This window comes from Erythrolamprus reginae, chromosome Z (assembly GCF_031021105.1).
Source record: "Erythrolamprus reginae isolate rEryReg1 chromosome Z, rEryReg1.hap1, whole genome shotgun sequence".
Lineage (NCBI taxonomy): Eukaryota > Metazoa > Chordata > Lepidosauria > Squamata > Dipsadidae > Erythrolamprus > Erythrolamprus reginae.
In genome coordinates this window covers 117,503,827-117,524,917 of record NC_091963.1, presented here as the reverse complement: position 1 = coordinate 117,524,917, position 21,091 = coordinate 117,503,827, and the positions used below count along the sequence as shown (strand labels likewise).

The 21,091-nt window shown below is 39.7% G+C and overlaps 1 protein-coding gene across 1 annotated transcript in view; it reads left to right on the top strand.

The window, feature by feature from the left end:
- Positions 1-6,754: 6,754 nt before the first annotated feature.
- The window catches only part of LOC139154430 (parathyroid hormone/parathyroid hormone-related peptide receptor-like), a 30,743-nt gene continuing 16,406 nt past the window's right edge, over positions 6,755-21,091 (top strand). Inside the window, exons 1-3 of the mRNA XM_070729028.1 lie at positions 6,755-6,832; positions 17,939-18,044; positions 19,336-19,446. Of these exons, the coding sequence (XP_070585129.1) occupies positions 6,755-6,832; positions 17,939-18,044; positions 19,336-19,446 (295 nt within the window). The remainder of the gene's footprint in view (positions 6,833-17,938; positions 18,045-19,335; positions 19,447-21,091) is intronic.

The following is a 21,091-nucleotide window of genomic DNA, read 5'->3' as shown; positions in this document are numbered from 1 at the left end:
TTTGTTTGTTTGTTTGTTTGTTTATTGGATTTGTATGCCGCCCCTCTCCGCAGACTCGGGGCGGCTAACAACAATAATAAAAACAGCATGTAGAAATCCAATTAATAAAATTTCCTTCTTAGAAGTATTATATATACATAGAAAGAAGGAAAGGAAAAGGAAAGGAAGGCACTAATATTTGGAAAACTGGTTTGATCTACTCTACTTCTTTTTATTTCTTTAACTTTCAATTCAGCACTATTTATATATTATTGTCAGCAATTCCTGTTGTTTCTTCAGATATTGCTAATTTTACATACAATCAATTTCTCCTGTTCAGGAAGGAACACTTTGTCTCACAAATTTCTTTTGAGCAGTGTTAGAATTATTAAAGAAACATTAAAGATCCTTTATGAAAGAAAGAGTACAGGGAAAGAGTTTGGCTCAGTAACAGAATCTTTTATAATAGTTTAAAGTATCTGTGGTTCAAATCTGGCAATTTCCTCAAATAAGTATTTTAAACAAACCTACAATTAGTCTGAAGATGTTGCAACGTTAATTACATTTTATTTTAAAAAGAAAGATGTTGATAATGTTGGCAAACAATGTGATGTGTTAAACTAGCGATTTGGAATGGTTGTTTTTGGTTTTTAACTTCTGCCAGCATTTGTTTTATCAAGTAGATGGGACACCTATTCTATTATTCAAACTATGCTGCATGTTATTCACATTCTGACTACAATTAACAAGATTTTTAAATTTGTTTGGAGAGACGCAATCTATTGAGAACAGGGGGAATGTGTTTACTCTGTTTTCCCATTTGTTAAGCTGCTTAAAATGATTGCATCTCAGGGTTACAAATAGAAGTTTGGGAAGAGATTAATTAATTGATCATGTGCCATTAAGTTGGTGCTGGTTCTCAGTGACTCTATATCTAGATTTTTCCAGGGTCATTGGAGTATTTTAATTATTCCTGAGATTCCGTGTATCAGCATGAATTTATAACTTGATTCCAAAGGATAAGAATAATGTAATAACAATAACCGTAACAACAGAGTTGGAAGGGACCTTGGAGGTCTTCTAGTCCAACCCCTGCTTAGGCAGGAAACCCTACACTACTTCAGACAAATGGTTATCCAACATCTTGTTAAAAACTTCCAGTTTTGTAGCATTCACAACTTCTGGAGGCAAGCTGATTAATTGTTCTAACTGCCAGGAAATTTCTCCTTAGTTCTAAGTTGCTTCTCTCCTTGTTCAGCTTCCACTCGTTGCTTTTTGTTCTACCCTCAGGTGCTTTGGAGAATAGGTTGATTCCTTTTTCATTGTGGCAACCCCAGAGATATTATATTCGATAATACTTAAAGGCCGTCTTTGAAAGTTCAATTCAAATCAAAAGTTTAAAACAAGGGTGAATCTTGTTGAATCAGAACTAGATTAACCTGCAAGAATGAGACCAAGAGGCTCTAACTCCTAAAGATGCATTTTCTTCAAGACAACAGAAAGGGCGACAATCAACTTCAGGGGATAGAGAGGAAGAGGGGAGAAAGAGAATGGATGTGAACTGACTTCCAATATCTAGAGAATTACAAGACAGCAAGCTTGGGATCCCAGTGCAGAGTGAGAAGACCATGCTGCCCGTTTTAGTGGAAACAGAAAATAGAGTGGTAAAATTCCCTTGCACAAAAAGGGAATTGTTATTTTTTTAATACATGTATTTATGCTTTGACTTGAACTAGTATATATTGAAGTAAATCCTGTTTTGTGTTGGGTGGGCTTGACTTAATTTGGTGCAGTAAAGTTTGCAGCCTGGATTTGGGGTAATAAATGTTTGGGAATAGGAGGTTTTATTTGTTTATTTTTATTGATTGATTGATTTTTGTCCAGTGCACAATGAGAGTTATATTGGGTATACATATAGTAAATATATAATGAAGGTTGTAGAGGATATACTCATAGTAAAATATATCTAAGAAAGAATAGAAGAGAAGAAATAGGAATAAAATTTGCCCAGGTTCGCCTGGTGCACCAGTTGCGGCCCTATCTGGACCGGGACTCACTGCTCACAGTCACTCATGCCCTCATCACCTCGAGGCTCGACTACTGTAATGCTCTCTACATGGGGCTACCTTTGAAGAGTGTTCGGAAACTTCAGATCGTGCAGAATGCAGCTGCGAGAGCAATCATGGGCTTCCCAAGGTATGCCCATGTTACACCAGCACTCCGCAGTCTGCATTGGTTGCCGATCAATTTCCGGTCACAATTCAAAGTGTTGGTTATGACCTATAAAGCCCTTCATGGCATCGGACCAGAATATCTACGGGACCGCCTTCTGCCACATGAAATCCCAGCGACCGGTTAGGTCCCACAGAGTTGGCCTTCTCCGGGTCCCGTCGACTAAACAATGTCGTCTGGCGGGTCCCAGGGGAAGAGCCTTCTCTGTGGTGGCCCCGACTCTCTGGAACCAGCTCCCCCCGGAGATTAGAACTGCCCCCACCCTCCTTGCCTTCCGTAAACTCCTTAAAACTCACCTCTTCCATCAGGCATGGGGGAATTGAGGCATTCCCCCCCCCTCTCCCCTGGGCCTATACAATTTATGTATGGTATGTCTGTGTGTATGTCTGGTTTAATAATGGGGTTTTTAAATGTTTTTTAAATCTATTAGATTTGTCATGAATTGTTTTATTGTATGATGTGAGCCAACCCAAGTCTGTGGAGAAGGGCGGCATACAAATCTAATAAATAATAAAATAATAATAATAAAATATATCAGTGAAAGAATAGAATAAATACTGTATAGGAAAGAAGAAAGGTATAGGAGATATAGGAGAGCAATAGGACAGGGGACGGAAGGCACTCTAGTGCACTTGTACTCGCCCCTTACTGACCTCTTAGGAATCTGGATAGGTCAACCGTGGATAGTCTAAGGGTAAAGTGTTGGGGGTTTGGGATGACACTATGGAGTCTAGCAATGAGTTCCATGCTTCGACAACTCGGTTACTGAAGTTGTATTTTTTACAGTCAAGTTTGGATATTAAGTTTAAATCTGTTGTGAGCTCTTGTGTTGTTGTGGTTAAAGCTGAAGTAGTCACCGACAGGCAGGACATTGCAGCATATAATTTTGTGGGCAATACTTAGATCATGTTTAAGGCATCTTAGTTCTAAGCTTTCTAGGCCCAGGGTTGAAAGTCTAGTCTCGTAGGGTATTCTGTTTCGAGTGGAGGAGTGAAGGGCTCTTCTGGTGAAGTATCTTTGAACATTTTCAAGGTTGTTAATGTCTGAGATGCGATATGGGTTCCAAACAGATGAGCTGTATTCGAGGATATATCTGGTGAAAGTTTTGTAAGCTCTTTATTTATTTATCACATTTCCAAGCCCCCTGAATACTCCCACAATAGGCATACAATATTAAATTGTTCAAAACAATATATCAGTAAAAGAAGAATGACAATTGTTCTGGTAGAGCAATATAATTCATAATTTGAACAGAAAAAAATTCCTATAAGATGTCCACCACACACATTAGCCAGGACCGCATTTAAACAAGGTCAATGTAGAGACTGCATGGGTCTATGGGTGGATGCTGTTTCAGGGGGAAGGCACTGCAAAAGAGAAAGTGCCCTTCCTGTGTTCCAGTGATTCTCAACCTTTCTAATGCTGGGACCCCTTAATACAGTTCCTCATGTTATGATGACCCCCAACTATAAGTCTAGTGCCAATTCTCCCAACAGAGCTTTAAGCTGATTGGCAGGAAGATCAGAGGGACACCCCCCAATGTAAACAACTGATTGGTCAGATTGTAAAAATATGTTCCAAGGCACCAGATTAGAAGCTTTATTTGACTTTTCCCATGGTCTTAGGCAACTCCTGTGGAAACAGTTGTTCAATTCCCAAAGGAATTGACCCCCAGGTTGAGAATCACTCATAATGTGGTCCAAAGCATGGTAGTTCTGTCCAACTATACAGGATGGGTAGAAATGACAGGAGGCAGTTGTCTATCAAACAGTCAGGTCCATAACATAATGAACTTTATCGATGATAACTGGGATTCTGAATTGTATCTAGAAGTCAGATGCTAACCAATTAAGTTCAACTAAACAGAGGCATTTTATAGTATGCTCATAATTAAGTCCAAATAAATAAATTCCCTGCGTTGCTGCACTTGGCACTGCTGTCCCCTGTCCTATTGCTCTCCTATATCTCCTATACCTTTCTTCTATTCCTATATCTCTTCTTCTATTCTTTCATTGATATGTTCTATTCCTATATCTTCTTTTCTATTCTTTCTTAGATATATTTTACTATGAGTATCTCCTCTATAACTTTCATCAAGTATTTTACTATGTGTATATAGATATATACCCACTAAAACCCTCTTTGGGTATTGGACAAAATGAATAAATAAAATAAAAAAATAAATAAAATGTGCAGCTTTTGAATGACTTTGTAGAGTGCCTTGCAATAGTTCGCCTGTGTGAGTGATTGTCAGGGCATGAATAACTGAAGGACCTCAATTAACATTTAAACAGATCAAAGCTTCATAATGCTACAGTTATACTTTAATATTGCCTTTTCTGAACTTCAGCCTTGATTGGGCTACATCTATCATTGCTGATTTCTTACTGGGATGCCTGGAGAGATGGCCTTTGTAATCCAATGATTTCTGCAATTTGGAATGGGATTTTTTTAAAAAAAGCAATTAAGCATTCTTTTTTTTTTCATTGAAAATATTTCACTTCTGCTCTGGCAATCTCACACTACTGATTAGAGCCTACAAAACTTATGCCAGACCCATCCTCGAATACAGCTCATCTGTCTGGAACCCACACCACATTTCAGACATCAACACTATCGAAAACGTCCAAAGATATTTCACCAGAGGAACCCTTCACTCCTCCACTCGAAACAGAATACCTTACGAAAACAGACTAACTATCCTAGCTCTTGAAAGCTTAGAATTGCGGCGCCTAAAACACGATTTAAGTATTGCCCACAAGATCATATGCTGCAATGTCCTTCCGGTCAACGACTACTTCACCTTCAACCGCAACAACACAAGAGCATGCAACAGATTCAAACTTAATATTAACCGCTCCAAACTTGACTGTAAAAAATATTACTTTAACAATCGAGTCGTCGACGCGTGGAACTCATTACCGGACTCTATAGTGTCTACTCCCAACCCCCAACATTTCTCCCTTAGACTCTCCACGATTGACCTCTCCAGGTTCCTAAGAGGCCAGTAAGGGGCGTACATAAGTGCACTGATGTGCCTAACGTCCCCTGTCCAATTACCTTTCCTTTTCTCATATATCCTATATATTCTCTCCCTCTCATCCACTCCTCTTCTTTTTTACTTACTATCCCTATATATACTACTTAATGTCTATTTCATTCCATATGTATTGTATATTGGACAAAGAATAAATAAATAAATAAATAAATAAGATGTTTCTTCATTTTCTGGAACTGAAGAAGCTGCTTAGATGAGAAGCAAAACATTTTCAAAGAAAAAAACCCCCAAGAAAGTCCAATTGCTTTCAGAAAAAGCACTTTTGGGGATAACCATGACCTGGATTTTATTTTATTTTATTCATTTGTCCAATACACAGATACATAGGAAGAAAGATAGACATGTGATAATATAAAAGAGGGTGAAAGTGAACTTAGAGGAGAGGATATATGAAAGGAAGAGAATATATAAGATAGGTGAAAGAAAGGAAAGACAATTGGACAGGGGACGAAAGACACACCAGTGCACTTATGTATGCCCTTTACTGGCCTCTTAGGAACCTGGAGAGGTCAATCGTGGAGAGTCTGAGGGAAAAGTGTTGGGGGTTAGGGGTTGACACAATTGAGTCCGGTAATGAGTTCCACGCTTCGATAGCTCGATTGTTGAAATCATATTCTTTACAGTCAAGTTTGGAGCAGTTCGTAATAAGTTTGAATCTGTTGCGTGCTCTTGTGTTGTTGCGGTTGAAGCTGAAGTAGTCATTGACTGGTAGGACATTGCAGCATTGTGGGCAATGCTCAAATCGTGTTTTAGGCGCCATAGTTCTAGACTCTCCATAGACGTTCAGCTGAAGCGTACCTCGATCGTATTTCACATATCAACAGGCAGAAACCTCTGCCTCTAATTCTAAACTAGGAAACCCCACATAGAATTCATTTTTCTTCCTGAGTGCATATGAGAAAGAAAGAAAGAAAGAAAGAAAGAAAGAAAGAAAGAAAGAAAGAAAGAAAGAAAGAAAGAAAGAAAGAAAAGAGTTTCATCAGATTTTAAAGGGAAAAGCCGGCTAGCCAGGCAAACACTTACAAAGGCTAAGAAACAGAACCTAAGGTTCAGCTTCCCTGGGTGTCTTTCCTTTTCCAGCACAGTGAAACTCTTTACCTACTCTCTGTCTCTTTCTCAAACAGAAAGGGATTGGCTGACAGGAGAAGTCATAAATACACACCAACTAGGCAGAGTGGGCAGGCTAAATCACCAAGCGGAGGGAACATTGAACATAATTAAGCAGCTGCCTCAGCACCATCTATCAGTTAAATGAATGCTGATGTCCCAGAAATTTAGAGACTGTGGTTTTTATTTTTGGGTTTTTTGCTGAGGAAGTTTAATCTGTGGATGCAGAAATGAACTTGTATGCCAATATCGCTAGATCGACGGGACTTCGGTTTGGATTTACATTCTGAAAATAGTTGTTTCCCCTTCCTTCAAGAAAGCATCGAACTGGACAATTAAAAAGAAAAATCTTCCACCACTTTGGACAGCACCAGGAGGATGGAGGAATTGACCCAGTTAAGCAACTTCCTAAGAGTTGCTTTTTGTTTCTCCTTTCTGAATATAGTCTGTGCTTTGGTAAGCCCTTTTGTATCTCTTCCTTTTACATCTTTTGTAATGTTTATTTTCTTACACCACTAAATCCATTATGGAGGATTATAAAAGATCTTTCCGTGTATGTAATTCATTCATTCATTCATTCATTCATTCATTCATTTGTTTATTCATCCATCCATTCATCCATTCATTCATTCATTTACTATTTGTGTTTATATGCTGTTCGCTCAAAAAAGGAGTCAGAGCGTCATCCCAACCATGGTCATGATTATTTTAGTCCAGGCTGTCTGTGCTCTTTTATTGTTTTTATTATTTTTCAAAATGTTGCAAGCTACATGGCATTTGCTGGAATGGACAGCCGTACCAAACAAACAAATAAACAACCACCATAGCATGTAAATCATAGTTATGACATTAATCTAGTCCATTGTAGTCTGATCAATAAAGCACAGTAAAGTAAACTTATGTAGTTTAGTAAAGTTATGTAGTGTTAGCTACATTGGCTGTTTTACAGTATGGCTAAACTATAACTTTCTTTGCTTAGTGTGTTGTTTAACCCAGGAATTGTACCTTGAAAACCAAGGGTTAGGCTTCCTGTTTCAAGTGAACTGCAGATGTAGGGTCTCCTGCTTTGGCAGGGGGTTGAACTAGACAATCTCCAAGAATCCTTCGAACTCTGTTAATCTGTAGTTATTGTGGCTGTTAGCAGTGGTGGGCTCCTACAGGTACGATCAGGTATGCAGTACCGGTAGCAAAATTTTTATTTTATTTTTTTTCTTTTTCCCCCTTCTGGACTCTGGGTATGTTTTTCCTATCACAGTAAATGAGGTTGAATGTGTATAATTTTAGAAGAGTTGTGCGTGTGTGTGTGTGTGTGTGTGTGTACATACACTTTACATAGTAGATAATCAGGAGTGGGCTACTGCCCCGACGGGGTGGAAACGCAGTGAGACAGTAAAAATGGAGCTCCACCCCAGAACACCCAATTTGCACTGAAAGATGTTGAAACAAAATGCATAAGCCACAGCCACAGTGTGGTAGTAAAAATTTTGGTAGCCCATCACTGGCTGTTAGGAAACAAGTGAGACTTCAAATGAATGATTAAATAACAGAACCTATCCTTTTATCCCCAAAACAAGGCTTTAAAAATTAATTTGCAATTAATAATTTCTGCTGGTGTGGTTTGCATGGTCTCCTACGTGCATATTTTGCACATTTGGAACATTTCAGAAATATGGTTAAGAACTACATGCCACAGATTGCATTATCAGAAAGATTTTACTGTGGTTTGAAAAAGATACTTTGTGACTAGATATTAGACAAGGATTAGGAAGTTCTAAGTTTAAATCTTTGCTCTGTCATGCTCTGCATTCAGATTCATAGGTTTTGACTCTTTAGTCTTGATTTGTTCTATAAATTGCAAAAAAATGTATACGATTTAATGGTCCCAAATTTTAAAAATCACATTGTTCATTAGAGTCACCATTGACCCCAAATGTTGAAAATTGGTGACATAATTTCCTATTGTTTTTGGGATACTCAAAAGATAACCTAATAATGATTTTTTTAAAAAAAGAATACCTCCCAATAAAATGAGAAAATCCCAATCTTACCCAATTGTATCTATATATAGCTGACCTCAATCAGGCCATTGAAAAATGTCCACCTCTGAGTACTGTATGACACCAATCATCTAATCAATAAATGGCTTTGATTCCTTCATAATACCTCAGTATAACACGTCACACAAGATTGTTGTGAGGAATCAGTTTGGAGGAAGCAGTACAATCTATAGAGAGGTACACTTTCCCCCTCTCCCCCTTTAAGTGTGTGGTGAAATTATTTTTTGCACTCTGAATAATTTGGTGATTCTGATTCTTAAAAACCCCACACAAATACAGTGGTACCTCTACTTATGAACTTAATTCATTTTATGACCAGGTTCTTAAGTAGAAAGGTTTGTAAGAAGAAGCAATTTTTCCTATAGGAATCAATGTAAAAGCAAATAATGTGTGCAATTGGGGAAACCACAGGGAGAGTGGAGGCCCTGTTTCCTCCCAGGAGATTCCTCGAGAGGCCCCACGGAGTATTCTCCCTCCCTTTTCTGGTTACAGTTTCGGAGGCTCAGATTTGTAATGGAAAATGGTTCTTGAGAAGAGGCAAAAAAATCTTGAACACCCGGTTCTTATCTAGAAAAGTTCATAAGTAGAGGCATTTGTAGGTAGAGGTACCGCTCTATACAGTGATCCCCAGATTATCACAAGAGTTCCGTTCCAAGACCCCTCGCGATAATTGATTTCTCGCGATGTAGTGGTGCGGAAGTAAAAACACCATCTGCGCATGCGCGCCCCTTTTTCCATGGCCGCACATGCGCAGATGGTGGAGTTTGCGTGTGGGCGGCGGGGAAGACCCGGGGAAGACCCAGGGAAGGTTCCTTCGGCCGCCCAACAGCTGATCTGCTCCGCAGCGCGGCAGCAGCGAGGAGCCAAAGATGGGGTTTCCCCGTTGCCCAGGCAACGGGGAAACCCCATCTTCGGCTCCTCGCTGCTGCCGCGCTGCGGAGCAGATCAGCTGTTGGGCGGCCGAAGGAACCTTCCCTGGGTCTTCCCGCCGCCCAGGCAAAGGGGAAACCCTAAGATCGCTTGCCGCTTGCCCGTTCGCCCGCCCGCCCGGCTGCTCGCTTGCCGCTCGAGAGCAAGAGGGGGAGAGATAGAGAAAGAGAGAGAAGGAAAGAAAGAGATGAGAGAGGGAGGAAGAGAGTGTGAGAGAGGAAGAAGCAAGATAGAGAAAGAGAGAGAGAAAGAAAGATGAGAAAGGAAGGGAGTGACGTCATCGGGTGGAAAAATCGCGATATAGCGTTTCGCAATGATCGAGATCGCGAAACTCGGGGGATCACTGTATTCCAAATAGTTGTGAAATCTGTCTATATCAGCCTTGTCAAACTGGTAGCCCGCAGGCCATATTCATCACGTGCAGGCCATGCCCATCCCATCTCCACAAAGGCAAAAAACATTGCGATACATCATGCTATGTCACATGATGCAATCAAGTTTGACATCTGTGGTCTATACTGATAGAAGGAGTTTGCTATCAAGGTTATTTTTTAAGATGCATCTAATTTTATAACCTTAGTATTTGTTTTATATGGGAATCTAGTTGAGCCTGCCTAAAGAACCAATAGCCCATCCAGTCCAGACAACAAACATGGAGAGGATTCACTAACCTTTCTTGGAATTCTAGAGACCATAAACAGCCATCAGAATAGCAAAATCATATTTGGCATAAGGGTGGCTACTCAGAAAATTCCTAGACTTAAGGCTAAAAAGGGAAAACAAAAGGTTCGTAAAAGAAGACAATCTTCAAGGGATATAACCTTAGAATTATTAACCTGAATTCAAGGAGGCTACAGTTTATTTTATTATAAATATAAATGTGTATATATTGCAATACCACATTTACAAAATATGGTGAAGAAAACTACATGGCTATATCCATGAAGTTATCGGGAGTTTAGCCTGACTTGAAACACATATCAAGCAGTTACCACTACTACCGTAGCTACTTATAACTTTCCACACATCTCCCCACTTTATTAAGCCAATGATGTCAATTGATGGTCATAATTTGGTTGGTTGGGTATATCCTATTGCACTGAATTCCAGTAAGTAATGAAACAAAATCCATGTGCACCCTCTTTAGTTTCTTGAATAAATAAAATTATTATAATAAATATGTTTTCTATACTTCTATACCAATGATGGCCAACCTTTTAGGCACTGAGTGCCCAAAGTGTGTGAGAGTGCCCAATCTGAAGGGTATGGGCGCATGTGCTTCCCATGCATGTACAATGCACCGCATACATGTGCATGCATTCCACCCAAACTGCAAGGCATGGGCGCATGTTTAACCAAAGACCAGCTGGCTGTTGGCAGACACCTTGGTGGCACAAACTCAAAACAGAACTGGGGCGACCGTGCATGTGCCCACCTGTTCTATACAGGTGTTCATTCTGCTGCCCTGCTCTCCAGAACACATAAATGTCAATTCCTCCAATCTTACACCTATCCCAGTGGAAAGTTCATTGCCTTTCAAGACCACAAGGGGCCATTTCCTTTCTTAGATTCACAACGATTTAAAGTTGCTTCTTTTCACTTTCCTCATGCTGCAATAAACTCTGCCGCTTGTTTAGTTGTTGACATAATTGACATCTCTGTCCTGAGAATTGTTACCATTTGGCTTGTCTCTCATTTACATAAATACTTCAGCCATGTTAGAAGCTGAACCTGGGATTTCCTAAATGCAAAGCAACTGTTATCTTTAAGTTTCCTGCTGCTTGAAAAAAATGAAAATCCAATCCACATGAGGAGTATTCCACAAAAATGATAAACAAACAAGTATGTTGCAAGAATTTTATTTATTGATGTATTTGAAATTTGTGTTAATCCCATTTGGGCTTATTTACAGGCATTATTAGTTCCTGTTTACATTTGTCCCACAAAAAAAGGGGGGGTAGGGGAGAAGAGAGAAAAGAACAAACAAAAACCTTTGCGATTACATCACAAGCAACTGTGTCCTCTTCGCCGACGATGTAAAACTCTTCAACACCACCGATAACACAACTACTCTCCAAAAAGACCTTGACGCTGTTTCTGAGTGGTCTCAACTAGCAAATGCTCTGTCCTATACATTGGGAAGAAGAATCTGAACTCCAAATACAAACTGAATAATCAAATTATCACAGATAATCCCCATTCGGTTAAAGACCTTGGTATACTAATAAAAAAAGATTTAAGTGCCAAGGCCCACTGCAACAATATAGCCAAGAAGGCTTCAAGAGTTGTAAACCTAATCCTACGCAGCTTCTGCTCTGGCAATCTCACACTACTTACCAGAGCTTACAAAACTTTTGCCAGACCCATCCTCGAATACAGCTCATCTGTTTGGAACCCATATCGCATCTCAGACATTAACACCCTTGAAAATGTCCAAAGATACTTCACCAGAAGGGCCCTTCACTCCTCCACTCGAAATAGAATACCCTACGAGACTAGACTTTCAATCCTGGGCCTAGAAAGTTTAGAACTAAGACGCCTTAAACAAGATCTAAGTATTGCCCACAAGATCATATGCTGCAACGTCCTGCCTGTCGGCGACTACTTCAGCTTCAACCACAACAACACAAGAGCACACAACAGATTTAAACTTAATATTAACCGCTCCAAACTTGACTGTAAAAAATATGACTTCAGTAACCGAGTTGTCGAAGCGTGGAATTCATTACTGGACTCCATAGTGTCATCCCCAAACCCCCAACACTTTACCCTTAGATTATCTACAGTTGACCTATCCAGATTCCCAAGAGGTCAGTAAGGGGCGAGTACAAGTGCACTAGAGTGCCTTCCGTCCCCTGTCCTATTGTTCTCCTATATCTCCTATACCTTTCTTCTATTCCTATATCTCTTCTATTCTTTCATTGATATGTTCTATTACTATATCTTCTTTTCTATTCTTTCATAGATATATTTTACTATGAGTATCTCCTCTATAACCTTCATCATGTATTTTACTATGTGTTATAGATATATACCCACTAAAACCCTCATTGTGTATTGGACAAAATAAATAAATAAATAAATAAAAATAAATAAAACGAGAGGAAAGAACAAACAAAAGCAGTTCCAGTTGTTAAAATTACAATTCTTGCAATAACTGACTAGGGTGTTGAAAACAGCAAAGTCCTGTAAACTATTTTTCAAATGTGGCAATTTTAAGATATGTGGACTTCAACTCCCAGAATTTCCCAGCGAGCCTCGGTGGTGCAGTGGTTAAGAGTGCAGTACTACAAGCTACTTCTGCTGATCACCGGCTGCCAGCAGTTTGGCAGATCGAATCTCATTAGGCTCAAGGTTGACTCAGCCTTCTATCCTTTCCAAGGTCGGTAAATGAGGACCCAGATTGTTGGGGACAATATGCTTACTCTCTGTAAACTGCTTAGAGAGGGCTGTAAAGCATTGTGAAATGATATATAAATGTAAATGCCTATTGCTGTTGCTATTGCTACTGAAGCCTCCATGTCTTATGTAGCCGCGTTTGAAAAACACTGCTCTAATGGGACAATAATCCTGGTACTTCTCCCTCCTTTGTGGATTTCCAGAAAGTAGAGGAAAAGTGTAGCCACCCATTTCTGATTTCTGTTCGACTTGAATATAGCATACATTTTCAACTGCCCCAATTTCCCTCTCTGTTTGCTCTGTTTGTCTGAAGATTGCTTGTTAACTTTAGTATGGAGTTGTTAAAAGCTACACTGGATAAGAGGTGCCTTGTTCTCCACTGGCTGGACTGCTATGCATCCCTGTGTGATCTCAGAGAGCAATTGGAGAATGACTGTGTGTTTAAAGGGTGAGAAGGTATAACATGGCAATGTAGGAATAGCAGAATCAGCAGAAGAAGAATTTCAGAAGCAAAGTAGGGGATCTTTGAAATCTTTGCTAACTGATGGAGGTCACCTTAAACATTTCTACCCACCCACCCACCCATCCATCCATCCAACCAACCAACCAACCAACCAATTGGATGTTATAATTGCAATAAATACAGAAATTTGAATATCATCATTACAGATAGTCAGTAAAGGTCTGCAAAAAAATTTACTACCACACTGTGGGCGTGGCTTATTTTGTGGGTGTGGCTTGACAGCCATGTGACCAGGTGGGAGTGGCTTGACAGCCCTGTGACTGGGGGTAGCTTAAAGGTCATGTGATTGGCTTAAAGGTGAGGGTTTGGGTTACGGTGCTTGGCCTCTCCTAGCCTCAAAGAGATACAAGATATTTATTATTACTGAACATCCAAAATATACTGTTTAATCCTATGTATATATTTATTTATTTTATTTATTTATTGGATTTGTATGCTGCCCCTCTCCATAGACCATATGTGTACATACATATTACACACAGGAACACAAATATATACATTATCTATTATATAAAATGTATGTGTATTAGACACACACACACATGCACAGTTCTTTTAACATTATACACATTCAACCTCATTTGCTACGATAGGGAAAACATATCCAGAGACCAGAAGGGGTGGGGGGGAAGAAAAATCAATTTTTTCTACTGGTTCTGCGCAATTGACTGTACCCATAGGAGTCCATCACTGCAGATAGTCCTTGATTTATGACCACAACTGAACCCAAATTTCTGTTACTAAGCAAGACATTTGACAAATGAGTTTTTGCCCCATTTTACAAATTTGCTTGTCACCGTTATTACGTGAATCATTGCAGTTGTTAAGTTAATACGATGGTGGTTAATTGAATCTGGCTTCCCCATTGACTTTGCTTGCCAGAAGGTCGCAAAAGGTCGCAAAATATGACTCCAGGACACTGCAACCATCATAAATATGAGTCATTTGACAAGCATCTGAATTTTGATCCTATCGCCATGAGAATGCTCCAACAGTCGTAACTATAAAAAATGGTCATAAATCACTTTTTTCAATGCTGTTGTAGCTTACTAAACAAACTACACTGCCCCCAAAAATAAAGGGAACACTTAAACAACACAATATAACTCAAAATAAATCAAACTTCTGTGAAATCAAACTGTCCACTTAGGGAACAACGCTGATTGACAATAAATTTCAAGTATTCAATGAGAATGTTTCATTCATTCAGATCTAGGATGTGTTATTTGAGTGTTCCCTTTATTTTTTTGAGCAGTATATTTTAAGTTGAAGACTACCTGTACTGTACTCTTGCTGCATTTTTATTTTTTTATTTTTTAAAAAATATTTTTTTATTATAATACAAAGATTAAAAAGAGCAGGTATATTATGTTGTACATATTGTATCATTCCACAATATAATTATTATTTGTATAGTTGTTGTACTTAGATTCTGAAATATATTATACAGAGCTGCCCCTTATTCCCCCTTCCTCCCCATTGAACTGTTAGCCACACAGTTCTTTTTTTATATATATATATCAATATACAGCTTATGGCATCAGCAGTTATCGAACATTTGTTCTATCATTCAATTAATCTAAAGTCAGATTGATTTGATCTTAATTTTGTGTCTCGGATTGATTTTAAGAACATCTAGTTTATTTACTACCATTATTTTTTTCTTGTCTCGACCCAGTCATAAAAATTCTTCCAAATTTCATAGTATTTTGATTCTTCTTTATTTTTAAGTTTTTGGGTTAATCTGTCCATTTCTGCACAGTCGTATATTTTTTTTAATAATTTCTCTTTCTGGTGGTGTTTCTTCTTTTTTCCAATTTTGCGCTATTGTAATTCTAATTGTGTTGTATTAAATAATAGTAGTCTTTTTTAAGTTTTTGATTTATTATGCCTAGAAGAAAGGTCTTGGTTTTAATATCAGTTTTTTTAATAGATGCTTTTATTTTTATTTGTACCTCGCCTTTATTATGTTTATAAATAATGCAAGGTGGTCAACCAATTTTGCACACTTCCCTTCTATTTTCTCTGCAACAACAACCCTGTGGGTGAGTTGAACTAAGAGAGAGAGGGACTGGGCCAAGATCACCCAAATGGCTTTCATGGATAAAGAGGCGCTAGATCTCATGATGGTGCCTTAACCATTGTCACTGATGGTCTTCAAGCAAGGTTCATCTATGGTCCAGTCTTCTCCAACTTGATGTTCTCTACTGGTGTCAGCTGGCTGGAATACTGGGAAATGAAACATTTGTGCATCTACAGCAGAGGTCCCCAAACTTGGCAACTTTAATGGAAAGTAAAAGCTGGAAAGTTCTGGGAGTTGAAATCCACAACTCTTAAAGTTTATTTATTTATTTATTATTTATTATTTATTTATTTATTTATTTATTTATTTATTTATTTATTTATTTATTTATTTATTTTGTCCAATGCACAATACATATTGAAGAGGATAGACATGAGTTATTATATATAAAGAAAGGATATAAAAGTCCAATACACAATGAGGGTTTTAGTGGGTATATATCAATATACACATAGTAAAATACATGATGAAGGTTATAGAGGAGATACTCATAGTAAAATATATCTAAGAAATAATAGAAAAGAAGATATAGGAATAGAATATATCAATGAAAGAATAGAAGAGGAGGTATAGGAATAGAGGAAGACTTCTGAGCTACAAGGTAGTAGATTTGGAAAGAGTATACAAAGTTTTAACCATGATTTGCTGAGCAAATAATGATTAGATGGATACATACGTCTTAGCTGTAAACCTTATTTTATATATTGTAATGGAGGTGAATAATACGCCAAGAAAATGAAATTAAAATGTAGATTAATAACAATATGCAAAACCGGTGTGTTTCAATAATTTATAATAATGAAAATGAAACCCACACTCATCCCCCCCAAAACCCCCAATGCAATTATGGAACTCATAGATTTTATTATATTGCATGGATGATTTCCAAGATAGGAACCTGCTACCCACTCTCTTTGCTTTTGATTTTATGACTCACATTTGTTCATGTCCAATCTGAAAAGCTTGCCTTTTATTCCTGGGACTAAACATTTGGGAGCATTGTCCCTGATGAATCTCCTCATTAACAGCTGGGGCTTCATCAGGGCCCTATTGCAGCTCCCCCATACATATAAACACACCCACCAGCGGCTACCACAGACACAATGGAAATTTCATTAATATGAAAGTCTTTATCAAGATTTGCAGATGAGCAAGCTAATTGCAGCTGTCATCACTTGGGCCCACTTTAGTAATCCCTAGTGCTGCCTTGCTTTATCTTACTGAGCTCTCCCACTTCCTGATAATTTTTCACAGGAAATGAGTCAGTCTTTGACTAACACAATGCAATCTCAGTGCCATGCTCTGAACATAGCTTTTCATACATCTGATGCCATCAAAAAGCTTGGCTTTCTTGGACCATCTCCTACGGTTCATAATTAAGAGAGCATTTTTCAGGAGCCATTCTCAGATTTCCTAAGCCAGTGATGGCGAACCTATGGCATTGCCCTAGCACAGCTCCAATGTGCATGTATGTGCTGGGCAGCTGATTTTTGGCTCACGCAGAAGCTCTGGGAAGGTGTTTTTGGCTTCCAAAGAGCCTCCAGGGGGACAGGGAAGGGAGTTTTTACCCTACCCAGCTCCAGGAAAGCCTTTGGAGCCTGGGAGGGCAAAACATAAGCCTACTGGGCCCACCACAAGTTGTGAAACAGTCTGAGAAGCACCCCGCCTGGTTGTCACCTTCCCAGAAGAGCCGGGGAGCTGTCGGCAGGTCAGGAGGAGCAAACGGAGGTGGGAAATCCCAATAGGGGATTCCAGGGGCGGAGTTTTGATGTCCCGGAGATGTCCTTCCTGGAGTCCCCGTTTCGGCCAGCCAGGAAGGACGTCTCCATGACGTCATAGCTCCATCCCCTGGAATCCCCTATTGGGATTCCCCACCTCCGTTTGCGCCTCCCGTCTGGCCGACAGCTCCCCGGCTCTTCTGGGAAGGTGACAGCCAGGCGGTAGCGCTTCTCGGCATTCTCCCGAACCTGAACCCGAACTTTTGCCAAACTTCCAGGTTCAGCATTCTGGAGAATGCCAAGAAGTGCCCTGGCTGTTTTGGAAGGTGACAGCCGGGCAGCGGCGCTCCTTGGCTCCTCGAGTTCGGGTTCGGGTAAAGTTCAGGTTTGGGTTTGCCCAACACTATTTAGGATTGAATTTTGTTTGTGCTTCTTTGTCTGATTAACTTATGTCTCTCTTTGTGTCTGGTCTGTCTGGCTGTTTGTCTCTGTCTCTGTCTGTCTATCTTTCTGTCTCTGTCTCTCTCCATTTCTGTGTGTGTCTCTATCTCTATTTCTCTGTCTCTGTCTCTCTCTTTCTGTCTCTCTCTGTGGACATATAAAAATTATTATACAGTATTATATTTGGTGTTGATTTGTTAGCAGACATGGAACAATAGCATCAGAAGTTCTTGAATAGCAAAATATTATCCTATTTTGTTTTGAAAATAAAACTCAAATAAAGTTATATTTCTCTTTCCCATGACTGGTGGATTTATATTTCATGAACCCAGTTTTGGGAAAGAAGGAGTCAGATGCAAATGGATGGAACAGCCCCTGTCTCTTACCTCTCTCTCTTTATATGTTTGGCAGGTGGACACAGATGATGTTCTAACCAAAGAAGAACAGATCTATTTACTGAATGAAGCAAAATCAACATGTAACAATCAGATAAATGGCCAGAAGGAACAAATGCAAGGTACCAGTTTTTGTTTTTAATTGTTATAAAAACATTGGCTATATGTGCTAATGGAAATCCAAGATTTGCTGCCATTATGGGGAAATTATGGATAGGTGCCAGTTGTGCTCCAAATTCTATTCAGACCATTCTACCTTGTTGGTTGTTCTGTTGGGCTGTCTGGTAGACTCCTCCCAAAAATTCACAGGTACAAATTTCAGACACACACACGTTTGAAAATTCAAAACAATGTTCTTTATAATGAAAATTCACTTAACCTAAGCCCTCTTTTGGTATAGCAAAGAGCACTCGTCTCCAAACAAACTGGTAATTTGTACAAGTCCCTTATCAGTTCTGTGATACTTAGCTTGCAGCTGTGAGGCAATTCACAGTCCTTCTTTCACAAAGTGAAACACACTTTGCTCTGGTTTAGTTTCAAAGCGGGGGAAAATCAGCACACAAATGGTCAAAGTCAGTAAAGCAGTCACGAAACACAACGATCAGATAATCCTCCACAATGGCCAAACCCACAGGCTGCTATTTATAGCAGCCTCACTAATTACCACAGCCCCACCCAACCACAGGTGGCCTCATTTTCTTTGATAATAATCTCTCAGTTGCTGCTGCCTATGCATCGCTCTCCGCATGCGTGGCTGTATCATTAACTCTTGTTCTGAATCCAAGGAGGAGCTAGATAATTGATCTCCTTCTGAGTTGTCTGCCACACTCTCCTCCTCCCTGTCACTCATGTCTTCTTGGTCAGAGGAGCCTTCATCAGCAGATTCCACCAGCCTGCAGCATGTGGATGTCTCCCCCACATCCACAGTCCTTGGGGCAGGAGCTGGGCCAGAGCTAACCACAACATTGGTAATCCTTAATTTACAACTATTTGGAGCTATGATGGATCTCCATGGGGGCACTTAAAACCCAGTTCCGATAGCCGCCTTCCCTTCAAGTCATAAATCCACATTTATTTCTTGATTTTGGCAAAACTGGATGACAGTGAATCATTGCTTTGCTTAACAACCATCACAAATAAAAGGTCATAAAATTAGGCCTGATTCACTTAATAATCACTTCACTTATCGTAGTAACAGAGATTTTGGTCCCAATTGTGGAGATAAGTCAAGGATTTCCTGTAAATTCTTCAAGAACTATAATGCAAGCCATCTATCCAGTTTAAGCACATTAAGAGGCATATTGGCTCTTGCCTGTATCATTTTAAAACCTCTTTTTACCCAGGCTCTGTTCATGATTGTCTCTTTCTTTCTCACATGTCTTTCCCTTGACTTGTGAAACAATACCTTGTTAGATGGTCAATGTTCACCTGAATGGGATGGAATCATTTGCTGGCCAGCAAGTCTCCCAGGTAAAAGAGTAGCGGTTCTTTGTCCAGACTACATCTATGACTTCAATCATCATGGTAAGTTTGTTGTCATAGCTTCCCTCCAAAGTCTATAAGATCTTTTGGCTATTTCTGGATTTTAATTACGTCTTTAAATTTAGCATCCACATATTTAAAAAGTGGGTCTGACACTAGAATTACAGATGGCATGAAATAAATTTTGAATATTTTCCTGCTATGATCCTAAAGAAAATGACATCCCCTGAGAAACTTTTTGGAACAATCATTTACATAGGATGCCAATCTATTTTTTTAATGCAAAGAGAATGTGATATTATGGATAAGGCATTGGAGTAGGGCTGGAGGGGACTTAAGAAATTTAGCCAAAAATTTTTTTCTTTCTCTCTCTCTCTCTTCCCTCCTCTCCTATTTTCTCTCGCTCTTCCTCCCTCCCTTTCTCTCTCTTTCTCTCTCCCTCTCTTTCTTTTCTCTCTCTCTCTTGCTGTCTCATAGAAACATAGAAACATAGAAGTCTGACGGCAGAAAAAGACCTCATGGTCCATCTAGTCTGCCCTTGTACTATTTTCTGTATTTTATCTTAGGATGGATATATGTTTATCCCAGGCATGTTTAAATTCAGTTACTGTGGATTTATCTACCACGTCTGCTGGAAGTTTGTTCCAAGGATCTACTACTCTTTCAGTAAAATAATATTTTCTCATGTTGCTTTTGATCTTTCCCCCAACTAATTTCAGATTGTGTCCCCTTGTTCTTGTGTTCACTTTCCTATTAAAAACACTTCCCTCCTGGTCCTTATTTAACACTTTAATATATTTAAATGTTTCGATCATGTCCCCCCTTTTCCTTCTGTCCTCCAGACTATACAGATTGAGTTCATTAAGTCTTTCCTGATACGTTTTATGCTCTGTCTCTCTCTCTCTTTCTTTCTCTCTCTCTTTTTCTTTCTTTCTCTCTCTCTCTTTCTCTCTCTCTCTCTCTTTTTCTCTCTGTCTCTTTTTCTCTCTCTCTTGCTCTCTTTCTCTCTCTCTCTCTTTTTCTCTCTGTCTCTTTTTTTCTCTCTCTTGCTTTCTTGCTCTCTCTCTCTCTTTCTCTCTCTCCCTTTCTCTCTGTCTCTTGCTCTCTCTCTCTCTCTCTCTTCTTTTCTTCTCTCTCTATCTCTATCTCTCTCTTCGTCAGTGGCCCGCACTGCCTCTCTCACCTTCTTCTGAGGCGACGCAGATCCAGAGGCAGAAGCAGAGCATGCTCAGTCGCTCAATTGGTGGCGCCAGGGCGAACGCCTTGCCAGGACCAGCTGCTGCTGGGAAGGAGCGGATAGGTTTTTCCGCCCGGCGCAAAGGCCACTCCGCCTGCCCGACTCTAAGCACAGAGGACAGGCTGTCGGAGGAGTGGGGGCAAATACCTCGGCTGTGCTTCCCTTTCCTTCTCCCGCCTTTGCTGTCATGGCCAGCGAGTTCTCCTGCCTGGGTGGCTCAGCCCCATGGTGGTGGCCACAGGAAGGTGTCGAGCCGGAGGCGAGGAGCGAGCAAGAGTGGAAGAGGAAGAGGGGGAAGCAAGCAAATAAAAAGAAAGAAAAATAAAAGTGGGGAGGCAGGAAGGGGTGCCAGATGTGTTAATTGACGGCTGCGGGAGGCTGAGTGGACCAAGCTGAGCTTCCTTCTTCATGGTTTCATGGTGGCTTGTTTAAAAAAATTGGAACTTTTAA